Below are 21,877 nucleotides of genomic sequence, written 5' to 3' on the forward strand. Positions count from 1 at the left end.
ATCTGTAAGATATTTCCATGAATTCTGTATCCACTGCAAACTCCAGACTACAATTTCACTTAAAGTTGAACATGGAATTGTGAGAAACGTTATTGCGTTGTTGATAAACGTGAAAAAAAGTCAACCCCTTCTGAAGTTATTGTACCAATGAGCACAGTACTTCTACAAGAGTTAAAGCTCAAAAGTAAAATGATGAGAAAAAATGTCTTATCCACTCAGCTAATTCTGTAACACATGAAAACTGAAACTAAAGATACCGCATTTGATGAACGCCCATCTAACATGCATGTAAAGTTTTAAAAGATCAGGAAAGGAATAAAGGGGGATAAAAAACAAATCAATCTAAGAAAACCAAGGAAGATAACTGCATAAAAAAAAAACAACTCCATAGCAACAAAATAGAAGAAGTTATTTATGTAGATTTACAACTAGATGAGCTCCAGATGTATTTTTAATCTACTGTCCACAGGTGTTTTTCTGCTTAATAAATATAACATCCAAGTTGGAATATTGTTAAAGCATTGAATCACCTAAATTTTGGCTATGCTCTTCTGCTGTTAACTATTTTGAGCTATTTCTCAATCAGGCAGCCGCTTCTGAAATCCTAAGTTCAGAGGCTTGGCAGAGCCAGAAAGAAAAAGTGCAGTCCACAGATTTGTTTCTTCTGTTTTCCCAAAACAGAATCTCATAAAAAAAAAAATATGCCCTCAAATTTTGTCACTATGTAGCTGTCAGAAAGAGCTGTTCTGTTCCTCTTTGTATCTCTGAACATTAAAACCATCCCTTGTGCTAGTGGGAAGTTATATAGCTCCAGGAAGCCATGAGGCACCATCGCAACTGTTGAGATTGTATTCAGGCAGAATAATCAGTCAATCAGAAACTTCAGTCGCAGTTGGATGGAAGTTTTTGGGGCCAACTTGGATAAGCACACAGGACAAGTTTGACTTTACTGCCAAGCTCACTTCCAGGACATTGGCTAATTAATTATAAAAGCTTTTCAAAACAAATTTAAGCCTGGCAACCTTTTTCCTACCCCAACAGAGGAAAATCAGGTTAAAAAATTAAAGCCTAGATTCACTGTGTTAAAACAAGTTTTTTAAAAAAGGGGAGTGGTGTCAGATTTAACGTATCTTCATCTTCATCTTATTTTCAAGTCCATCTTTTCTTCTCACCCTAAAATGACCTAGGGCCTTCTATATTTCTAGTTACTAAGAGAGAAGGTACAGAAAGAAACTAGAAATACTACTTTGAATTCCTCCCCTACTTTTGGTTGTGGAAGACATCATAAACCAGTCACAGTTCCTCTTCAAGCTCTTTGGTAGGAAGTAAAGAACAGATTTTCTTCCTCTTCTTGGACAGAAGAATACATTAGATTAAGTATAATTACTGTAATAGACACCATTTGCATAGACAGTTGCTCTTATAATAGTATTTTTACCAATCTTCATTTGCTCGCTTTGAAAACAAGAGGAACCAAACTCTTGAGTTAAACCTTCTGGCTTCGTCTTAACATGAACTTTCATGACTTTGAGATGTTAATGATAGGCAATGAAGATTCTGGTTTTAAGGACCCAGTCACACAGGTTTTATAGCAAAATGAACTTCAAAATATCACAATATCCCAACATATTTCTTCTATCACTAGAAACAAAATCTCAATGCAATTTGTATCATAAGTCATCAAACTTCTTCTACATATACCCAAATATGAAAAGATCCAAGAAGGTAGGAAATTTCTCTCCACCAGAATTTACCAGCTGCCTATGACAAATTCTTGGCCAGAGGAGGGCTGTTCCTAAAAAAAAAGAATTCCTCAAAAAGTCTTGTCAACCAGATATACCTAACCTAACCAGTGTATACTGCCTTACCCAATTTCAAGATCCCTGGCAAACAACCTAAATAGTCAACACTGCTTGGTAAATACTGAATGAAGCCAAATGTTCAAAAGAGCTTTGAAGGAAATACTAGTGGTCTGGGTCTCCCTCTTCTGCTACAGGTACATACCTACCAATGTATCCAATATTTAAATTACCTTCTCCCTGATTATATCAAGAGTTGAGCAGGTGGAAGGGAGGAGAAAATCCACATCAGCATTTGAGGGAGGAGGCATTCAAGGAGTCAAGAATTAATCTCAAGGCAAAGGTGTAGGGAAGTGATCAGTCCTGATCAAAAGAAGAAGGCCCTCTTTTGGAGAACAAGAATAAGTAAATGAAGATAGGAAGGACAACACCAGATTTCAGAGTATCTTTAAAGTCAGGAAATTCCAAACTTAACTCGATAGTTTCCAATTCGGAGAAGAAAAATGAGGGTAATAATATGAAAAGCACAATGAACTGGGAGAAAGTGGGAATAAAGGTTTAGTTCTAAAGGTTTTTCTAACAATCCAGATCGGAGATGATGACAGCCCTATTTGAGTATTGCTGGTGGAAAGGAGAAGGTAAAAAGAATCCAAGAGCCATTTCATAAGAAGGAATGTAATTTCACCTTTCCTGTTCTTTTTAGAATTTACCACCCCTATAAACCTCTGTCGTTACTACAAGTGCTGCCAGTTAAAGAAGAACACTGTCATAAATATTGCCTTTTTTAGAAAAAAAATAGCAAAGTGTGAAAAAGAAATCTTCAAAACCATCCTACTTAAAAGAGAAAGAAAGGAAGAATAAGGTCACATAAATGATACACAATTAGCAATGTCAAGCATGAAGCCAACTAGAATCACACTCCCCTATATCAAAGGACAAAAGGAGCAAGAATCAGATACTTGATTTTCTGAAGTGAGCCATATATTACTGTTTCCACTTAACAAAGTAGAAAACTGGGGTTCATTACATAACTATCTAGTTTTGAAACAAGTTCCAAGTCCATGGTACTTGCTTTTTGTTTCTTGCTCTTTCCAACATAGCTACCTCCACTATAACCCTGAAAATGGGTTGGGGTTTCTGTCCTTTTAAAAATATGCCACTTTGATTTATTTGAAGCTGTAACTTCTTTATTAATCAGGAAGCATCCTTTTATAAATATTGATAAACTATATTCTTGAAATACATCTCTCCACAGGTAGATACAGCCAACTGGGAAAATGGCCCACATTCTTTTGAAGAGAAAGCAGATTCAAAACCCAATTGCTCTTCATTTCAAATAGGTTACTTGCTACAGGTTTTAATAGACAAACAAATATAAAGCTAGAGAGATGATTTAACAATCAGTACCTGAGCCTGCTGTATCCCTCCAAAATTAACAACTGCCAACATTTCTTAGCTGTTTATAGTTTACCCAAACACTTTCATAAATTATCTCATTTAGTGCTCACAATGCTCCTGAGGCAGAGGTTATTACTGTTTGAAAGCTAATCAACTATAGCTCCAAGGTTTAAATTGCCCAAACCATCATCACCCACAAAGGCTGGAATCAAGATGTAAATTCTGTTCTGACTCCAGAACTCTTCACATACTGGTTACCTTCCCTCAGGTAAAGTGCAAGCATAAAGGACGAATAATAGTCCATGTTACATGAGGCAACCATCATCTCTAATCTTTTCCTAGCATTGTTTAGCCACACGTTCACTTGTACATTTCAAAGAGTCAAGAATTCTTTGCTTACCTGGTCCTTCTCTGGTTTATCAGAAATGTCATTCAGACTGGAGGAAGTCAGATTCCTATGGGTCATGGCTGGACTACCTGGAAAAACACAAGTGATTTTTTCATTAAAGACATCTCTTCAAGACTAAGACCTTGGTTGTATAATTCATAAACACTAGTAAACAAAGATGAGAATGATGATGATGCTTTTAAACACATTAGTATTCTCCTGAAGAATTTTCTAGAATTCAGGTTGGAGTACAAACGTGGTTAAGTGGAAAATATGTAAAAATCCCAAATACTTTAAAAATCTTATTACCTGGTTCTACTTCAAGACAATTTAAACTTTGAAATAAACTTCTATGACAATAAGCATCAAGATAAATTTCCTGGGCTAGGGTTATAGCTCAGTGGTAGAGTGCCTGCCTCACATGCATGGGGTGCTGGGTTCGATCCTCAGCAATACATAAAAATAAAAAAAAATAATAATAATAAAGATATTATGTCCATCTACAGTTGAAAAAAAATTTTTAAATAAAATAAATTTCCTCTGGTTTGGCTCACTACTATCGCTGCCTTCTCACACACATGTTAATATCCCTGGTTTCTTTTCCTTTTCCATGGCCTGCAGAAATCAATTCCTTCGTCATCAGCAGCAGAGCTGGCCCTGGGTGTAAGCCTGGACCTCCTCTCCCCGAGGACTTGACAGTCCTTCCTAGGACACCACTTTACTCTTTTTTTAATGGACCAGAAAAGCCACCTGCTTTCCCTTCTCTGAGAGAGATTTCAAACAGAATAGTTCTCCTTAGTGGGTATCTGATCTGGAATCCCCACTCTCTGCCTCACAGTCATATTCTCACAGGCTCCCTGCTTCTCTGCATTTCCATTTGGCAACCTAAAATAAACACAGCCCCTTTTCCTCCTCAACATGCCAGACTTCTGCTTCAAGTCAAAGGATAAATTTCATCAGGAATACTACATGGGAACCAACCTTCTCAGCATTATCACAGTTGTGGATAAAATTAATTGGCAATCCCTCCAGTTATTCTAGACACTGTTACACACAAGTATAAAGAAAAAAAACATCAAGAACAGCCATAGATCATGTTCAGGTGGACCATGTTAATCAACAGAATACTGAACTTGCATTCTGCAGTTGGACCTGAAACTTGTGGGCTTACTAAGCAAAAGAGTAACTTTTTCAAATCCAGGGTGTTTGACCCAACCCCTGCAGGGTGCTGAGCAATGCATTCATTATTAATCCTCAATGATCCGACTCAGGTTGGTCTTCACAGCAAAAGGACAAGGGTTGAAAAGAAGCACAGAGGTTCAAATAGAGCGTCACATTGGCTTCAAAATCATCCTTTAGATTACAGACTAATTCCTTCACATAGAAACCCCAACACCTAATTTTACAAGAGACGAAAGCCTACTCCTAATAAGTTAATTCTATGTAAAAGCAACTCTTTAAGTAATATAATAGCCTTTAACTACCAGATCAGAAAAATCATAGTTTTCTTGAGCTGGCAAGACAGGGTATTTTCCACTCTGCTGCATTTCATTGAGTAAGCATGGCCTAGATCTCTTAAATCCTTTACCTGATGGGTGTTTTATTCTAGGAAAATTTGAGCACAGGGCATTATTTAAAGGAAAGCAACATTGGAAAAAGTGCTTCATAAGCAAAATTAAAAGAACCCCTCTGAAGGTGATATTTTCTGCTTTGAACTATAACCTCTTTCTAGTGTCCATACAAAAGACATCTGGTACAAACTTGAATGCCCCCAAATAATGCTGAGATTGATTCTAATAGAAATGATGAATGGATATAATCTTGCACTCTATATTTAAAAACAAATGCAGTTATTCTAACTAACACAGTGAAAGGTCTGCCTGAGTGAAGAAATCTGAATTACATACTCCTAAAGAAATGTAGTCTTAGCAGTCCTAATAAGACTTACAAGTTAAAAGCAGCTTGTGTAGGATGAATACTCCAGACTGATTTCTAATTATCAATCAAATGTATGTTATTGGCTATGTTGAAATAATCTGAAAGCAGTTTTTCATTAAACAAGTTAAATTCCCTGGGCAACAGCCTAAACATATTGATTTGTTTGAAAGCTCTATAAATACTGCAAAGGTATATTTCAGCTCAATCACCATCCTAATTGCTACAACCATAAGGAGGTAAACAACAAATAGATAAGGTTTTTATGATAATGGTAAATTTGACTGATGTGTTAACTTTTCTAAGAAACCTCATATAGTACCTCATCATTTCTCTCACTTCTGAAATGTAATAGAGCACCTATCTACATTTATCCTAGAAGGTGGGGGGGGGTGTTCAGAGGAAAGCCCAGGTTGAAGGAAGATGTAAGAAATAGATGAGAAAGAGAAGGCCAGTGTTAAGAAACAATCAAATCTATTGCCCCTTCTTAACTTTATCCAATTCCCAGTATTAACAGCTTCACCAACATTTAACCTTGTGATATGCTGTAAGAGCTCAGAAGTCAAAGCTCCCAGGTAACTAAGCATATAATCAGTATTCTTCAACTTTTTTCCCCTCTCTCTCCCTATCAAACTTCCCACCCCCATTCCACAACACCTTGAACAGGGACAGATGCTTCCCAATGCTCTTAATCAGTGGTTCCAAGTGTGGTCCCTAGACCAGCAGCATCTGTATCCCCTAGGTACTACTTAGAAATGCAAAATTCTTGAGGCTCACCCCAGACCAACTCTATCAAAACTCTGGGTATGGAGCATAGCAACATGGGTTTTAACAAACCTTCTGAGTGATTCTGAAACATGATAAAGATTGAGAACCACTGCTCAAAATAAAATAGTCATCTTAACAGTGTAAGTCTACTCAGAATTGGAACTGGAAGAAGCACATTTAAGCCAGAGTAGCCAGAGGGTATTCTAATAACTTACCCTCCTCCAAATCACTGCTCCACAACTGTCCTATCTCAAACAAAATCATTTGATTAGCATCCTTACCACATAAACACACAAAAGAATCCTATTTGTTTTTTCCTTTGAGTCCTCACCTATACAACTAAATAAATAAATACTTGGTTTTGGAAACTCACTGATCAGACTTTTCCAGAAATGTATTAACCAAATCAAAGAAGACAGGACATGAGCCAAATGATTACAAACCAGATTACATGTGGGAATCAGAAATTTGTGTGTGGATTTCAGCAAACCCAAGAAGCTGTTACACAACAGGTCCTTAACAACACATTCTATTGTGTACATTTTGCAACTGACATGCACTAAGACACATTGTCAGAATAAATCAGTGCATTCTATTTAGAATTTGGGCCTAATAATACAAATTTATTATACTACAATCCTGAGGGAGTTAGGGGACTAGAGAAAAATGTCACCTTGTACCAAACAGATGAAATACAAACACACCCTAAAGTAGGACAGGTGGTGAATCACTCAAAGCTACCATTGCAGACCCTGCCTTTTCTTTTCTTTAATTAGAGGTTTATAGCTATACAGAGTAGTTGATTCATTCAGACAAACTCATACATGCATGGAATTTGATTTCAGGACATACAAATGTCTTAGCTCTGCTTTTTATCCAAAGAAACTTTGTGGGGTTTTTTTAAGGTTTTTTTTAAGAGAAGAACTAGTCTTGAGTGCATAGTCATAATTAATTTCCATATCACTGTTTTCTAGCCATAAGGGGGAAAAATAAAAGCTTTGGAGAATCACATTTTCAAGCAGTTTCACACAATCAAAAACAATTTCATTTGCAAAGTACCCATTTGGCAGGTACATACAGTTTCTATAAAAATTAATTACATTCTGTACTGTTTTAAAATCATTGTTATTCTTTAGCATATATGTAGCAATTCATAAAGTCCTTTGCAATTCTACTAAATAAAATGGGGTATAGAGAATGCATGGCATGGAAAAAGAATGATACTTAAATACGTACATAAAAATGTAAATATGTATAAACACAATGGCAGCCCCCTCACCTCAAACTACATAATGAGCCAACAGAGAACACAAGGACAAGTTAAAACAAATAGCTCAGGTCTATGAAATATACTGGGTTCTTTTTTCTTAAGAATATATAATATTTTCAGAATAAAAAATAACTAAGGTAACATACAAGTTACAGACATATAAGTTCATGTTAGAAAATTCAGAGGTGTGAATCTAATCTGCACTTTGTAGGACCATAAACTAAATAGTAAATGTAATTTCAGGAAAATGCGTGTGCTATACTTTGGATATGGAATGCTCCCTACCCTTGTCCCCTGTATTGAAGGCTTAGTCCTTACCCTGTGGGACTGGGAGTTAGTGGAACCTTTAGGAGATGGAGCTTAGTAAGAGAAGGCAGGCCATTGGAGATATGCTCATGAGAGAGATATGAGGACCTCCTTTTTGAGTGTTCTATTTTTTTTTTTTTTTTTGCTTCCCATATACCATGAGGTAAACAGATGTTCTCTGCCACAACTTCCCACCATGGTGTACTATTCTACCACTGGCCCAAAGCAGCAGGACCACGTGACCACGAACTGAACCTCTAAAACTATGAGCCAAAATAAATCTTTCCTCCTTGCAAATTGTTTATCTCAGGTATTTTGTTGCAATGACAAAAATCTGACTAACGGCTTGTTAATGTGTTCTGTATCCCCATTGACCCCACTGATAATCCTCCCTGCTCTATAGACATAACAAACTTACTAAAGATGTCTGCATCCGAGCTTAATGATTAACTAATCTTTTTGAGTGCATATCTTATTTAATCTTCATATCAACACTGGAAGATTGGTATTATTATTACCACTTAATGTTAAACAAATGAACTTCAAGAAGGTTAAGTTCATGATTACACAGAAAATGGTAAAACCGAAATTTAAAATTAGATTTCTTAATACCAGTCCCACCTCCTCTATAAAGAAAACTGCTCTATGCTATTTACACAAATAAACACATGTCCTTCATCATGTCCAATGAAGAGAAAGTATAATGTACAACCATGAAGAATATATCCTATTTCCGTGCCAACTGTGTACAATATAACATTGCTGAGGGTGTTTGAGACAAATATGTTCTGGGTTTTCAACTTAGCTATTCCCAAAGACAGAATCTGTATTTCTTCACTTTTTCATTTTCATAAAGAAAACAACAGGAAAAGTATTGAACTCAGCTATTCTGTATCCCACAGTGATTAAGCAGCACCAAACCACAACTCTGTGATAAAGAAGAAAGGATGCTAAAAGCAATAACAATATAATTATAAGATAATAACACCACATGCTTTTAAATGTCCTACATCGTCATAGCCAAGTGTTTGGGAAATTCCATAATGTACACAAAGCCAATTCTCCATTATTTCCATATTGGTTTTCCACATTTCAAGTTACTCCAACTACAACTTCTCCCCATTTCAACCACTAAAAACAGAAATAGAACAAGGAGATAAATCACTTAGAATACTTATAATAAATTTGAGACTATCTGGAAGGAATAGCTTATTTTTCTATAACAACAGGCTATCAAAAGCAATTCCCACCAAAAGTAATTTAAAAATACGCAGATTATTAAGATTCCTAATCTAATCCCTTCACCCATCTTTTAAATAAAATGCAGAAATACATAAAATGCAAGTATTAGACTAAGGAAAGCTAAAAATATCATCCGTCATTAGGAGCTTTTTGAAAGAATTTCATAACTAAGAAATCAGTTTGTCTATTTCTGTTTCATTTTAATTCTTTGGTTTAGGATGTTTTTATTGTTTGTTTGTTCATAATTTTCTATAATATAAACTCCAAGAGCCCAGAGCCAAGGCACTTGGTTTTGTCTTGTTCACAGGTCTAGCCTCAGAGCTTGGCATTAATGGAGCCTCATAAATATTGGTGAATGAATAATGCAAGTGGGTATCATCTGACCTCCATCTGGAATTACTACTCTAAACACAACAGTGCTAAGTCCATCTCCTATGGAGGGAGATGCTGCATGTACCCTCCAAGAGCCTTCAGACTTGGAAAGTCTGAGAGTAAATAAGGAAGAAGTCTGTTGCTGGCCCAGAACTAACAGAACCCAAGGACTCTGCCAAGCTGGCCAAAGGCCTGTCAGCCAACGGAAGGAACAGAAGTCAGAAGTGATAATGGGAAAAAGAAAAACCCTGCAAACCAAGAACCAGGAGTGAGGATGCAGGAGAAATGGGACAGGGTGTGCAGTCTGGGCCAAAGGAAAGGAGAGCCCTGGGACAAAGAAAAGCCAGAGGGGTAGGTGGCACTGAAATCACTGGAAGCACGTGATTAACTTGGAAAGTGAAAGAAATTTGCAGGAAAGACAACGACATAAAAAGACCCAGATAACTATCAAAGTATGTGAGTGAAGTTCAGCCAAAAGTGAAGTCATCCCTAATGTATGGGACAAAGATAACAGAGAAGATGCTCTTACATGGAGAGCTAGAAGTGTGCAGGGGTCAGATCACAGCAGGACACTTGTAACGAGGAGGTGGCAATCAACATTCTCTTCTTTTTTGTTAACATTTTAAAATTTTTAATCAATTGTTTTTTTGTTCTAATTTGTTATATATGACAGCAGAATGCATTTAGATTTATAGTATACAAATAGAGCACAACTTTTCATTTCTCTGGTTGTACACCATTTGTGTCTTCATATATGCACCTATAGTAATGAAGTCCATCTCATTATACTATCTTTCCTACCCCCATCCCCCTTCCCTTCCCCTTTCTCCTCTATCCATAGTTCCTTCATTCCTCCCATGCTTCCCCCCAACCTCCATTATGAATCAGCAATCATTTAGCCTTTGGTTTTGGGGGATTGGCTAACTTCACTTATCACTATATTCTCCAACTCCATCTATTTTCCTGCAAATGCCATGATTTTATTCTCTTTTAATGCTGAGTAATATTCTATTGTGTATATATATCACACTTACTTTATCCATTCATCTACTGAAGGGCGTCTGGGTTGGTTCCACAATTTAGCTATTGTGAATTGTGCTGCTATAACCATTGATGTGGGTGTATCACTGCAGTATGCTGTTTTTTAGACCTTTGGGTACAAACTGAGGAATGGGATAACTGGGTCAAATGGTGGTTCCACTCCAAGTTTTCTAAGAAATCGCTATATTGCTTTCCAGATTGGCTGCACCAATTTGCAGTCCCACCAGCAGTGTACGAGTGTGCCTTTTTCCCCACATCCTTGCCAACACTTACTGTTGCTTGTATTCTTAATAACTGCCATCTGACTGGAGTGAGATGAAATCTTAGAGTAGTTTTGATTTGCATTTCTCTAATTGTAGAGATGTTGAACATTTTTTCATATATTTGTTAATCGATTGTATATCATCTTCTGAGAAATGTCTATTCAGTTCCTTAGCCCATTTATTGATTGGGTTATTTGGTTTTTTGGTATGAGTTTTTTTTTCTACACCCTCTACTATCTAAGCCCCTTTGATAATCTTCTAACCTCAACTTCCTTCACTCAATTAATAATAACACTGCACTAAACATTTAATTTTTATAGTGACTTAAAATAGGCAGCTTAATTTTTTGAAAAGTTCTTCATTCTCAACTACCGCCCCCAACACACACACAACATAAAATCACTAGTCATCTGAGAAAGCATTCAGAAACAGACCATGGTTGGAAAATTTATTAAAAAGGAAATTCCCTATAAAGTACTATAAGGAATCTGTTGTCCTTTCAATTATAGTATTTGTGATTCTATAAAAGTTCTCTCAAAGGACATACACATACACCTGAGCACATATATATGCAGACACACGCTATGCATGCACACATGCAAAAATTAAAACTATGAACAAAAAACTTAGGTAGATATATATAAAATACTTTGTGACCTTCTTACCTCACAGAAACAGAAAAGAGCAGTACATAGTAGCATAGTGAGCCCATGCTAGTTAATAAAAGTGTAAACAGGGAAGGCCTATCAATGGCAGAATATGAGAACAGTAAAGAAACATCTCACTGTCTTCATTCCAAAAAGGTACCAACCTAAACTGATATTCACGAAATGCCCCTAAACTAAGTTAAAAAGGAATATGAGTAGGTTCCTGCAGCCACATCATTGCAAGGACTGGACGTTTACCAGTGTGTGACTGGATAAGTTTGGGCTACTCTCTTACACACATGTATAGACACCAAAAACAACATAATAGTAAAATATCATTCATCAGATTAAGGAATTCTCTGATTTGATGAAGTGAGTTTTAAATATTTTAAGAAAGCTACCAGTTCAAGATAATATACTTAGCATATGACTTAATAGATGGGTTTATTTCCACACCCTTCCTAGATATTTCAAACAAAAATACTAAAAAAGGGGGGGGGGATAAGACACATCAATGAAAATAACTGGCAAAAGAGAAACACAGACAAGAGACTTCAAACACTCTATAAGAAGAAAAGCAAACAGAGTAGTAGAATCTGACACTATTCAGAAATTGTAGTGTCGAATACGCGCTGAGGAGCATGACGTCACAAAAGAGATCTTCCCACTCCTGAAGAAGCTCTATACTGAAAGACTCCAAGTAGATGGAGGCAGAGATGTAGGCTGAAAGGAACAAATTCATGGAAATACCATGCACCAAAAATTTAACACCAACCCAGGGAACAGACTAACTAGCAGCAGCCAAGGCATTTACAACTGCCAGGCTCTTTACTAAAGAGAAACTCAGCAAAGACAAAGATAATTAGTGCAGAGTCTGTACCACAGAGTCAAGCCCTGTGAATTCCAGCACTGTAGAGGACCCTCTTGGGATAATGCACTGTAGAGCAAGTGTTCTTTCTCAAAGGCAAATGAACAACTGAGGAACATCAGGCATTCAGGAGAGGAAGACAGATCACAGCAAGCATTTCAGAGATAACCATAAAGAAAGGAGACAAAATAAATTAGAAAAAGAAGTATAATTTAGAACACTCAAAAATTCTTATTAATTAGCAGAGATCCAAGACAATAATGTATCTATAAAATACAGACAAGATTCTATGAAAAACAGAATAAAGAAAAGGTCTCAGAATGAATAAATAATTAGTTTAAACATATATAGTTACATTTTATATGTGTGTACACATATGTTCAATATATTTAAATATAAAAAACATTAAATATGTTTAAACTAATCATTTTGTTCATTCTGAAAGCTTTCCTTGTGTGTGTGTATTTTATATACATATATATGAGAGAGAGGGGGGTGGAGAGCATGAGCAAGAGAGATGATTATAACAAATAATACCCCTGCCAGGCACAATTACGCACACCTGTAATCCCAGTGACTTGGGAGGCTGGGACTGAGAGATCACAAGTTTAAATCCAGCTACAGCAATTTACTAAGGCCTTAAGCAATATAATGAGGCCCTGTGTCAAATAAAAAGGGCTAGGGATGTCGCTCAGTGGTAAGGTAAAGTGTCCCTGAGTCAAACCCCCAGAACAACAACAACAAAATTCAAAATCCTCAATACAAGAGCTAGAAAATAACAAGAAAGTCTTAGAAAAAAAACAAGGAGACTGGGTGGACAATGCCAGGAAACATAGAGAATATATCTGAATATAGCGAATCAATCCAAGAAGCCCCATATCTAATTATTAGGAGTCCTATTAGGTCAGAACAACAAAAGGGAGGGAAAGAACACTATGAGAGAATAACCCAGAGCTAAAGGACATGCTTCTTCCACTCACAAGGGCCTCTAGGGGATAATAAAACAAACCACAAAAAAATTTTTTAAAAATCCCAGTCTTGTATGTAGATGAGTCATTGTGAAACTTCCTCACACCAAGAATGAAGAGAATATTCTAAAATGTTGTGACCAGAATTAGATCTTGGAATTCTCTTAAGCAGCAGAAAGCAAAGTTCCATGGTAGAAGTTAATGGAACCCTGTTTTCAAAGTTCTAAAAAAAAGAAATTACTTTCAATCAGGGATTCTACATGCTTCCAAATCATCAGTCATGGGGGGAAAAGAAAGAAAAAAATTCAGGTGAAAAATGTTAATATTAGTATACCCTTTCATACAAAGTTACCTGACCATGTGATTTAGCAAAATGGGGTAATGACTAAGGAAGGGGATATGTGGTCTCCAACTTTGCAGACCCAGGGAAGCAAACCTCAGAATACCCACCATGCAGCAGGCCCAGGGAAAAGCAGGAGGGTGGTAAAGGGGGCAGGGGAATCCACTGAAGGGGCAGCCCTGCCAGAAGGTGACACTCAGGCACACTACAGGTGCATTAGCATCACTGCAACACTGAAAGAGCTTGAGAATACAGTAATAGGTAATTTTTAATACAATTCAAAACTCTAGTTTAAAAAAAGATGTTCATAAAAGAAAATGTACTTACAGCTCATTACATAGTTTTAGAGTGAACTATATTCATGCAGTCATAATACAAATTCTATTTATGGATTCCTAGCATTAGAATCAACTGACAGAGAAAGCACACATTTATTTATAGATAAAGATGAGAATGTAAATCTAACCAGTATTGACAATAAAAGTAAAAGAAGCAATGACAGAAGCCTGGAAGTGTCAGCATTAAGGAAGGGCCAGGGACAGGTCCAATCTTTCAGTCCATGAAATATTATTTATAATTTTTTAATTATGGCAAAGGAAACTTTTTCTGAAATCTGTCTGAATTATTAAAGATTATAATCCATAGCTGGAGTTACCAAAAATTCTTACACCTGAAAAATATGAGTATGTGCAGAAAAAACACAATATTAACAAGATCCTCTGTGTGCAGTCAAATAAATATATAGATGTTGACATAAATATAGATACAGATGTTATAGAAACAGACATAAAAATTTAAAAGGTTAATAGACACATTCCCTGAGCCTCCACTTAACAAATGTAGTCCCCTCCCCTTGTGCTCCAGATTTATGGCTCACAAAACATATTTGGGGAAAAGTCATTCAATTGGCTTCCTTGTGTGACCAACTCCTCATGACCTTGCTGACTGCATGTCCCACTTGACTTGTATATACCTATTAATAAGCTCATCTTCAGCCAAAGTGACATTTAGGGTCCTCCTAGAGTTACCCTGGGGAATTCCAGGCAGAAACAAGAAGGTCCAGGATTTCCTTCTTATTGAAAGCTGAAGCTGAACTGAGAAGCTTGTAGCTCTCAGTTAATACTATCCTACTTCTAAATCACCTCTACTAAGAAGTTGGAACTAAGAAGTTCCAAGGGTGAGGGTATTTTATGACCCAGACCTGTCTGATAGTAACTACCATGATCATTACTTTTTTTTACTAAGCATGAGCTGGGAAAGGAGATAGAATGGTGGCTCACATCTTTCCTTTCTGGGAAGAGCCTACTGGATCCATAAAGAGAAGTAAAAGAATCATGCCAACATGTTATCATAGAAAGAAGACAAAGCAAGAGTAAGAAAAGATTAGCCAATTGAGTAATGATCATTCATAGGATTGTTATAAAAACTAAACAAGAAAATGCATAAGAAGGGTCTTCTCAGATGTTCAATAAATGTTAGTTTTCTTTCCATTTTTCCCTGCAATCATGCCACTCAGAACTCAAGATGCTTAGGAAACTGTGAACTACATGCCATTGTGAGGTCCCGTAACCAGTCATCATTTGTAATTTTCCAGTCTAAGGTGATGAGTTCAGAGAACTGAGAGGTTGCAATTCTAACTGATATCTTGAGGTTGAGGTTGAAGTCATCTAAGTCAACTCAATAAATGAAGACTGAGGACTAAATGGAGCTATTCTTAATCACACAGGAGATATGTGGTCACACCAGGCAAACCAATGTGAGACAGCTTCTAGCAAAAGTGTTAGACGTCTCATTGAGTGCAGAGGTCATTAACAATCATTTACTTCAAAGCCCTATGCAATAAGCACCTTACTTACATATATTACATTGTGGGTATAAAAAGGTCTTTAATGGTAATTTTTAATATTCTTTTGAGGAGCTGTGATCTAGTTTGTCATTCTGATGGAGGACAAGACACACTTTTCTACATTTGCTACTAAAATGGTGTGGAGGATGAGCTGGTGGAAAAAAAAAAGAGCAAGTGTTAAAACATATGAAGCATCATGAGGAAAAAAAAGCAGAGATTTTGAGAATGCTTCACTGAGTCTAGTTATGCTAGTTAAAGATTGCTTAAATCAGTGGGCAAAGGTAATTTCTTTAAAAAAAAAACTATTTTCTGCTGAACCAAGATAAAGAGAAATGAAACAGAGAATAAGAAAGAAACACTGACTAGGAATAATGTGAACCAGAAGCAGAACTTCAGCTTCTAAAATCCTCTGATACAGTACTACTAAAGTTTTCTCACAGTTGTACATTATCTGTGGACCAGGAATACAATACAGAGGGTACAATAAATTTAGATGCCCCTGGGAAAAGTCCCTGGTAGGTTGGGCATGTTATTATAGATGCGGCTCATATAATAACAGAGTCAAAGGGCACCTGGGTGCCCTCTAACCTACTTTTCAAATGTGATTCTTCCTATAACATTAGATACAGCTAGTTTCCTACTATCTGCTTACATACTTTTGCTGACAGGAAATCTGCCACTTATGAAACAATCCCTTTCACTGTAGTGAAGTTCTTCTTAAATTTGGTAAACTGCATCCACACCCCAGGTAAGCAGTAGCATTTTCAAGGACCAAAGTCAGTACATACATTACATTCAGAGTGCCAACTAAAGCACACACTTGATTTCCACTCAAATACACATAATTTATATTTTTCTTCTTAGAAATAATGTACATCTTCATATGTTCCCAGGCTTTACTGAGAATTTCCATACATAGAAGCCCTCACCTTATCTTTGACAATTCTCTACCATCAGGGAGCTAGTCCATAAAGTTCTCATCCGTCCCAGAAGCTAGTGTACAAAGGGCCTTTAGTGGGAAATTCTGTACCCTTGTACAAGAGGGAGATACCTATATCCTCACCAAGAGGGCTTTATCAGCCTGAATTTAGAAAAAAAGTTAAATCTGCAGCAGTCCACAGATCCTCTTTGAAAATCAATGGACTCTAAAAATGAATTCCATTCTTATCCAGAGACATAAAGAGCCTAAAGCAAATATCTTCCTCACTACAAAGTTCATCCATAGGTCTAATATTGTTCTCTAAAGCAACAAAGCAAGGTCTACTTTCCTCTACATATTTGTATTAGGCCAGCTCTCTTGGGCCAACTAAGGATGATCATGCCTAGATGTCTCAGTGTCTGGTCACCTCTTAGATGGTCTCCAGGTTATCATTCTCTTCCACCAGATGGGAACCACTTACCCACAAGGACTTCTCACCCTACTCATGATAAGCCTAGCTCATCATAAACATCAGTGTTCCTCTTATGGTAAACAGGTTTAACTGGCAGATCTCTGAAGACAGGGACTGTGTGTCTTGATCACTGTATATTTCCAGCACCTTGCTGAGAACTGAGCAAAGAGTAATCCTCAAAAATATTTAAGGGAATGATCCAGGCAGGAGGATCACAAGCTCAAAGCCAGCCTCAACAACAACAAGGCGCTAAGCAACTCAGTGAGACCCTGTCTCTAAATAAAATACAAAATAGGTCTGGGGATGTGTGTGACTCGATGGTTGAGTCCCCCAGAGTTCAATCCCTGAGTACCACCCCCCAAAAAAGTATTTAAGTGAATGAATGAATTTGACAATCCAAATGAATTATTATAACACCTCAAAATTCTATCACTATATCTGGAAATAATGAAATTATTACCAGTAAAGGGAGAAGGAACCTTCCCAGTTCATAGTTAAAATAATCACTTTTACTAGAGACCACAGTTATAACTATGATTGACATTTTTTACAAATAATAATACAATGTGAGATATTAGCTGGAAATCCTTCATACACATTCTAGGCACTTCCCTAGAAATGCAGACAAAAAGTTTCTAAGATGGCCTTTGGAAGTTGGGGAAATGATTCAACCTTGAGACTTTAAACCCAGAGCCCAGCTTAAATGTGTGCTAGATGTACAGATTTGACTGAGGAGAAAACGTGACATTATAATTGGATTTACCGTGTTCTTCCTCAAAAAGGACACTGATATTAGTCTCTCCACCACATTTACCTAAAAAGACCATACACCAGTTTGTAACCATGGTTACTACTTACAGAACACATAGTGTACAGCTTTCTGAAAACAAAGTTGGTCACAGCCCATCGTAGTTTGTGTACTCCAACTATTGCCTGGGGTTGAGAAGAATGGCCTTAGAAAACAGAAACATCCCAGAAAGTTATGCTTTGGAATGCTGACTTGTTGCCTCTCACTGAGGGACACCAGGAATTTCATATTCTGAGCCAAAACAGCGAAACTCTGAGTCATCCGTGACCATACTTCTTTTTAGCAGACAAAAGTAGTATCTGTGGCAAGAGCAGTATCAGAATGAATGATAAGCAGAGCGAGGAATGAAGAGGGAAAGTGTCATCTGGAGTCTACACTGAGTGCAACGCCAGTTAACCTATCTCCTGGGTGACCTCAAACACTCCCTTTCAGACAGGTAAGGTTACAGAAAAGAACCACCTCAGATTCTCATGGGTTGACCCTACTGTAATTGATTTCTCACTCTTGACATTGACTACTGTGGATTGACAGGGACATGGTTCTGCATCTCTGTTCTTATACCAGGACCCAGTTGCAGGTAGCAGCTACTCTCTAGAACACTGTTGGTTGGAGGAAGAAGAGCTGAGTGATGTGTGCACTGTCTCTAGAAGCTCCCCCTGGGACTGGTACCCAGTACTTCTGCTCACAATTCCTTGGCCAAAAGGCAAGTATGTGGTCACACCTAACCTCAATTGGGCAAGAAAGTACAATCTTCATAAGTTCCCCCAAAAGAGGGAAAGCTGGAATATTTGTGAATAACCCTAATGACTACCATAAAGACATAACCTACTGATCCCAGGTGCCTTCAGCTACAAGAAAAGCCAATGATGCCTACCTCATAAGAATATTCTGTGGGAACCACGTACATAAATGTTAGGGAGTACCCATAGTTGCCCTGGTTGTGATATCTCAATAATGGATAGAATGACCCAGTTGGCAAGAAATGGAGGCCATGGGCAGAGAGACCAATCATCAAAATCTACTACTATTGGAAGCTAGAGAAAACCCAGAGCTTCCCCCATGGCACTGCAGCCGGTCAGTTTGGGGATGATGTTAAAAATACTGATCTGATAAATGAAGAAAAGATGAGATGTTACCTCATCTTTTCTCTCATTTTCAGATTAAGTGTTCATTTTTAATCAACAAGTATTATAAAATATCTATGTGTCAGACACCATATTAGACCCTGGGTGAAAAAAATAAATCATTGTTTCTTATCCCACCCCATCCCCCAAAAAACAACCTTTCTAAGAATCAGAGTTTATGCCCAGTAACAGTTCTCTATACCACCACCATCAATCAATCAATAAAATAAATAAATAATACAAACAATAAAATCTAAATGAATTTGAGAAATTAGTCATCAATCCTTCCAAAACTTTTGTTTTGTCCAAAAGTCAAAAACAAAAACGTAATGATCTATTTAAAAGGTTTGTCTCAAGCTCTGGATACTACATATTCTGCTGAAGTAGATGGAACACATTCTATTTCCTCTCTTTTCCTTAGATTGACTAAACTCTTAAAGACACTCATAAAAGATCTTCTCCATAACAACCTGGTGGGGAAAGAGATATAGGTGTGACTGACAACACATGGTTAACAAATAATTTAGCCATGGTGAGAATCATGTGGATGAACTGGTCCAGTCAAACATTTACTGAACATTTACTAAGTGTGTGACATTATGCTTGGCACTAGGAACAAAGACGAATGGGATGTGGTTCAAGTTCTTTAGCCACTTTGCCAACAATGCAGGTGTGATGATAAATCTGTGGGGGCAGGAGAGCTGGGCAACAAGAACATAGTGAGGGAGAAGCCTTTGGTGGGATAGGAGAGAGGAACAAGAACAACATGAAAAAAAAATTCTCCTGGAGGAAATATGAACTTCAATGACAGGTTAAATTTAGTCACATCAAGTGAGGGTCACTAAACAGAATATGTGAGACGGAAACACATGCAGTCTGGGCATGTGAGGATCTAAATCTAAATTACTTGAGCTTGAAGTACAAGAGTGGAATGCCAAAAGATGATTAGGGAGTTAAGAACGACCAAGTCAAGAAGCATCTCACAGGCTAGAAAACTTGGGCTTGATCTTACAAATATTAGCCAGACTAGGGACCATGAGCTTGGACTTAATAATAATAGGAAGTTCACTCAAGGTTTTTGATTAAAAAAAAAAAAGTTACACTTGTAGCTTATTTAGGTTCTTCTGGCAGTTGTGAAGGATTAATTTAAATATGTAGTAGTAGTAATAGAAGGATTCCTTTAAAGAAGTAATAACAAAGGCTTGGAAAAGAAGAAGCAATTGAAATGGTCCACAATGAAGATAATAAGGCCCTGAAGCAGAGCAGCTATAACAAAAGAGTTCATGATGGGCAGGAATTAATAGGAAGCAAAGCAGCATAAGAAGATGGAGAATGGAGAATGAAGAGGAGTCCAAAATAAAAGGGGTTCGTTGGCCTGGCAGGAGAATGGATGAGGGTCCACAGAGCTGGGAAATGCATTCAAAGGAGTAGAACTGAGATGTGAATTACCAGGACAGCCATACATATCATAAACATTCAGCTTACCACAGAAAGAAAAACCCTATTTCTGAAGATTCTGCCAGCAATTTTCATCAAAGGAAATTTCTACTGTTTGCTGCCAAGAAGAAATTTCATTATTAACTTTGAAATTGATATCCTCAGCTAGGATATTACATTTGCTTTTCCTCCTCGTCTCTCTCACTCACATGTGCACAGACATACTAATTCAAGTAGGTGGATCTTCAGTTGTCTCCAATAATTACATCCAGACATTGTCGGGTCTAATAAGAGTATTTTATTGTATATTTGCACGAAAGACTCTCTATCAGTTTCAAATTACTCTAGTCTACCTCAGAAGTCCCCTGGAAGACCACAGTTCAGTATGTTCTTTGGTAGACCTTGAATTGGTAAATCCAACCTCCTGCATTAGAAGAGAACTCTCATCTTCCTCATATAAGAGTACATGGTGAGAGGGAAAGATTTTCTGTATACTGGTTTTGCACAGCTTCACAATGCTGACACACTTCAAAGTCAAGGCTACAATTCCTGTTGTGATTGGGTGGTAGTCATTAATGCCACTAGTCAAATACTAGTGAATCGATACCTTCTGGGCATAAACATTCCTTGAAGTAATGTGTGGATACATGACTAACTATGTCAAATGAAATGTACGGGTACAAGTTTAACAGGCAGCCTACACATTACCATGAATCTTGTCTGCTGCTAGTGACTGTGGAAACATGCGTTGAGCCTGAATCCTGATGAAGGATGTTGAGCAGTGCCCCCTAAACACCTACATTAGATATGCAGTAGTATGAATAAAAAAGAAACTTTTGTCATATTAAGCACCTGAGATACAGGGAGAGGGGGGTTGTCACTGAAGCAAAATCTAGCCCTTCCTGACTACTAGTTATCATGTTCTTCTTATCCCCTTAAAATTATCCTCTATCAAGTATCCTTCACCAGGGTTCTCTGGGAAGCCAAGAAGGAATCAAAGTCACAAGCAATTAGTAAATATCATGTCTTAATGATTCTTACTTGGCCTTTCCTTTCAATACTTTCAATTATTATCAATAATTTTTTTAAATTTCTCATTTTAGTCATCTGGTTCTGTTGTTCATTCATTCTATACTTATTGATTCACTGCTATGTATAAGGCATTCTACAAGATACAACAGAATAAATGTCAAACTTTTTGGCCTCCTTAACACACTTAAACATTAAAAATGTTATTTATCTAGATCACATCTACCAATATTTACCATATCAAATCAACTTAGATGTCTGTCAATAAATTAAGAAATTAAGAAATTGTGATTTATATATACAATGGAGTTCTACTCAGCCTAAAAGAAGAATGAAATTATGGCATTTGCCAGTAAATGAGTGGAAATGAAGAATATCATGCTAAGTGAAATAAGCCAAACTCAGAAACTCAAAGGTCAAATAATGGTTCCACTCCAAGTTTTCTGAGGAATCTCCATACAGTTTTCCATAGTGGTTACACCAATTTTCATTCCCACTAGCACTGTATGAATGAACCTTTTTCCCTACATCCTTGCCAACATTTATTGTTACTGGTATTCTTGATAATTGCCATTCTGACTGGAGTGAGATGGAATCTCTGTATAGTTTTAATTTGCATTTCTCTAATTGCTAAAGA

The 21,877-nt window shown here is 37.1% G+C and overlaps 1 protein-coding gene across 2 annotated transcripts in view; it reads right to left on the reverse strand.

The window, feature by feature from the left end:
- Slc4a4 (solute carrier family 4 member 4) overlaps window positions 1–21,877 on the reverse strand; it is a 319,583-nt gene that overhangs the window by 130,373 nt on the left and 167,333 nt on the right. For both annotated transcript variants that reach the window (XM_026402584.2, XM_026402583.2), the window contains exon 7: window positions 3,598–3,674. In XM_026402584.2, coding sequence (XP_026258369.2) covers window positions 3,598–3,674 — 77 coding nt within the window. The remainder of the gene's footprint in view (window positions 1–3,597; window positions 3,675–21,877) is intronic.

Source organism: Urocitellus parryii, chromosome 10, assembly GCF_045843805.1.
Source record: "Urocitellus parryii isolate mUroPar1 chromosome 10, mUroPar1.hap1, whole genome shotgun sequence".
Taxonomy (NCBI): Eukaryota; Metazoa; Chordata; class Mammalia; order Rodentia; family Sciuridae; genus Urocitellus; species Urocitellus parryii.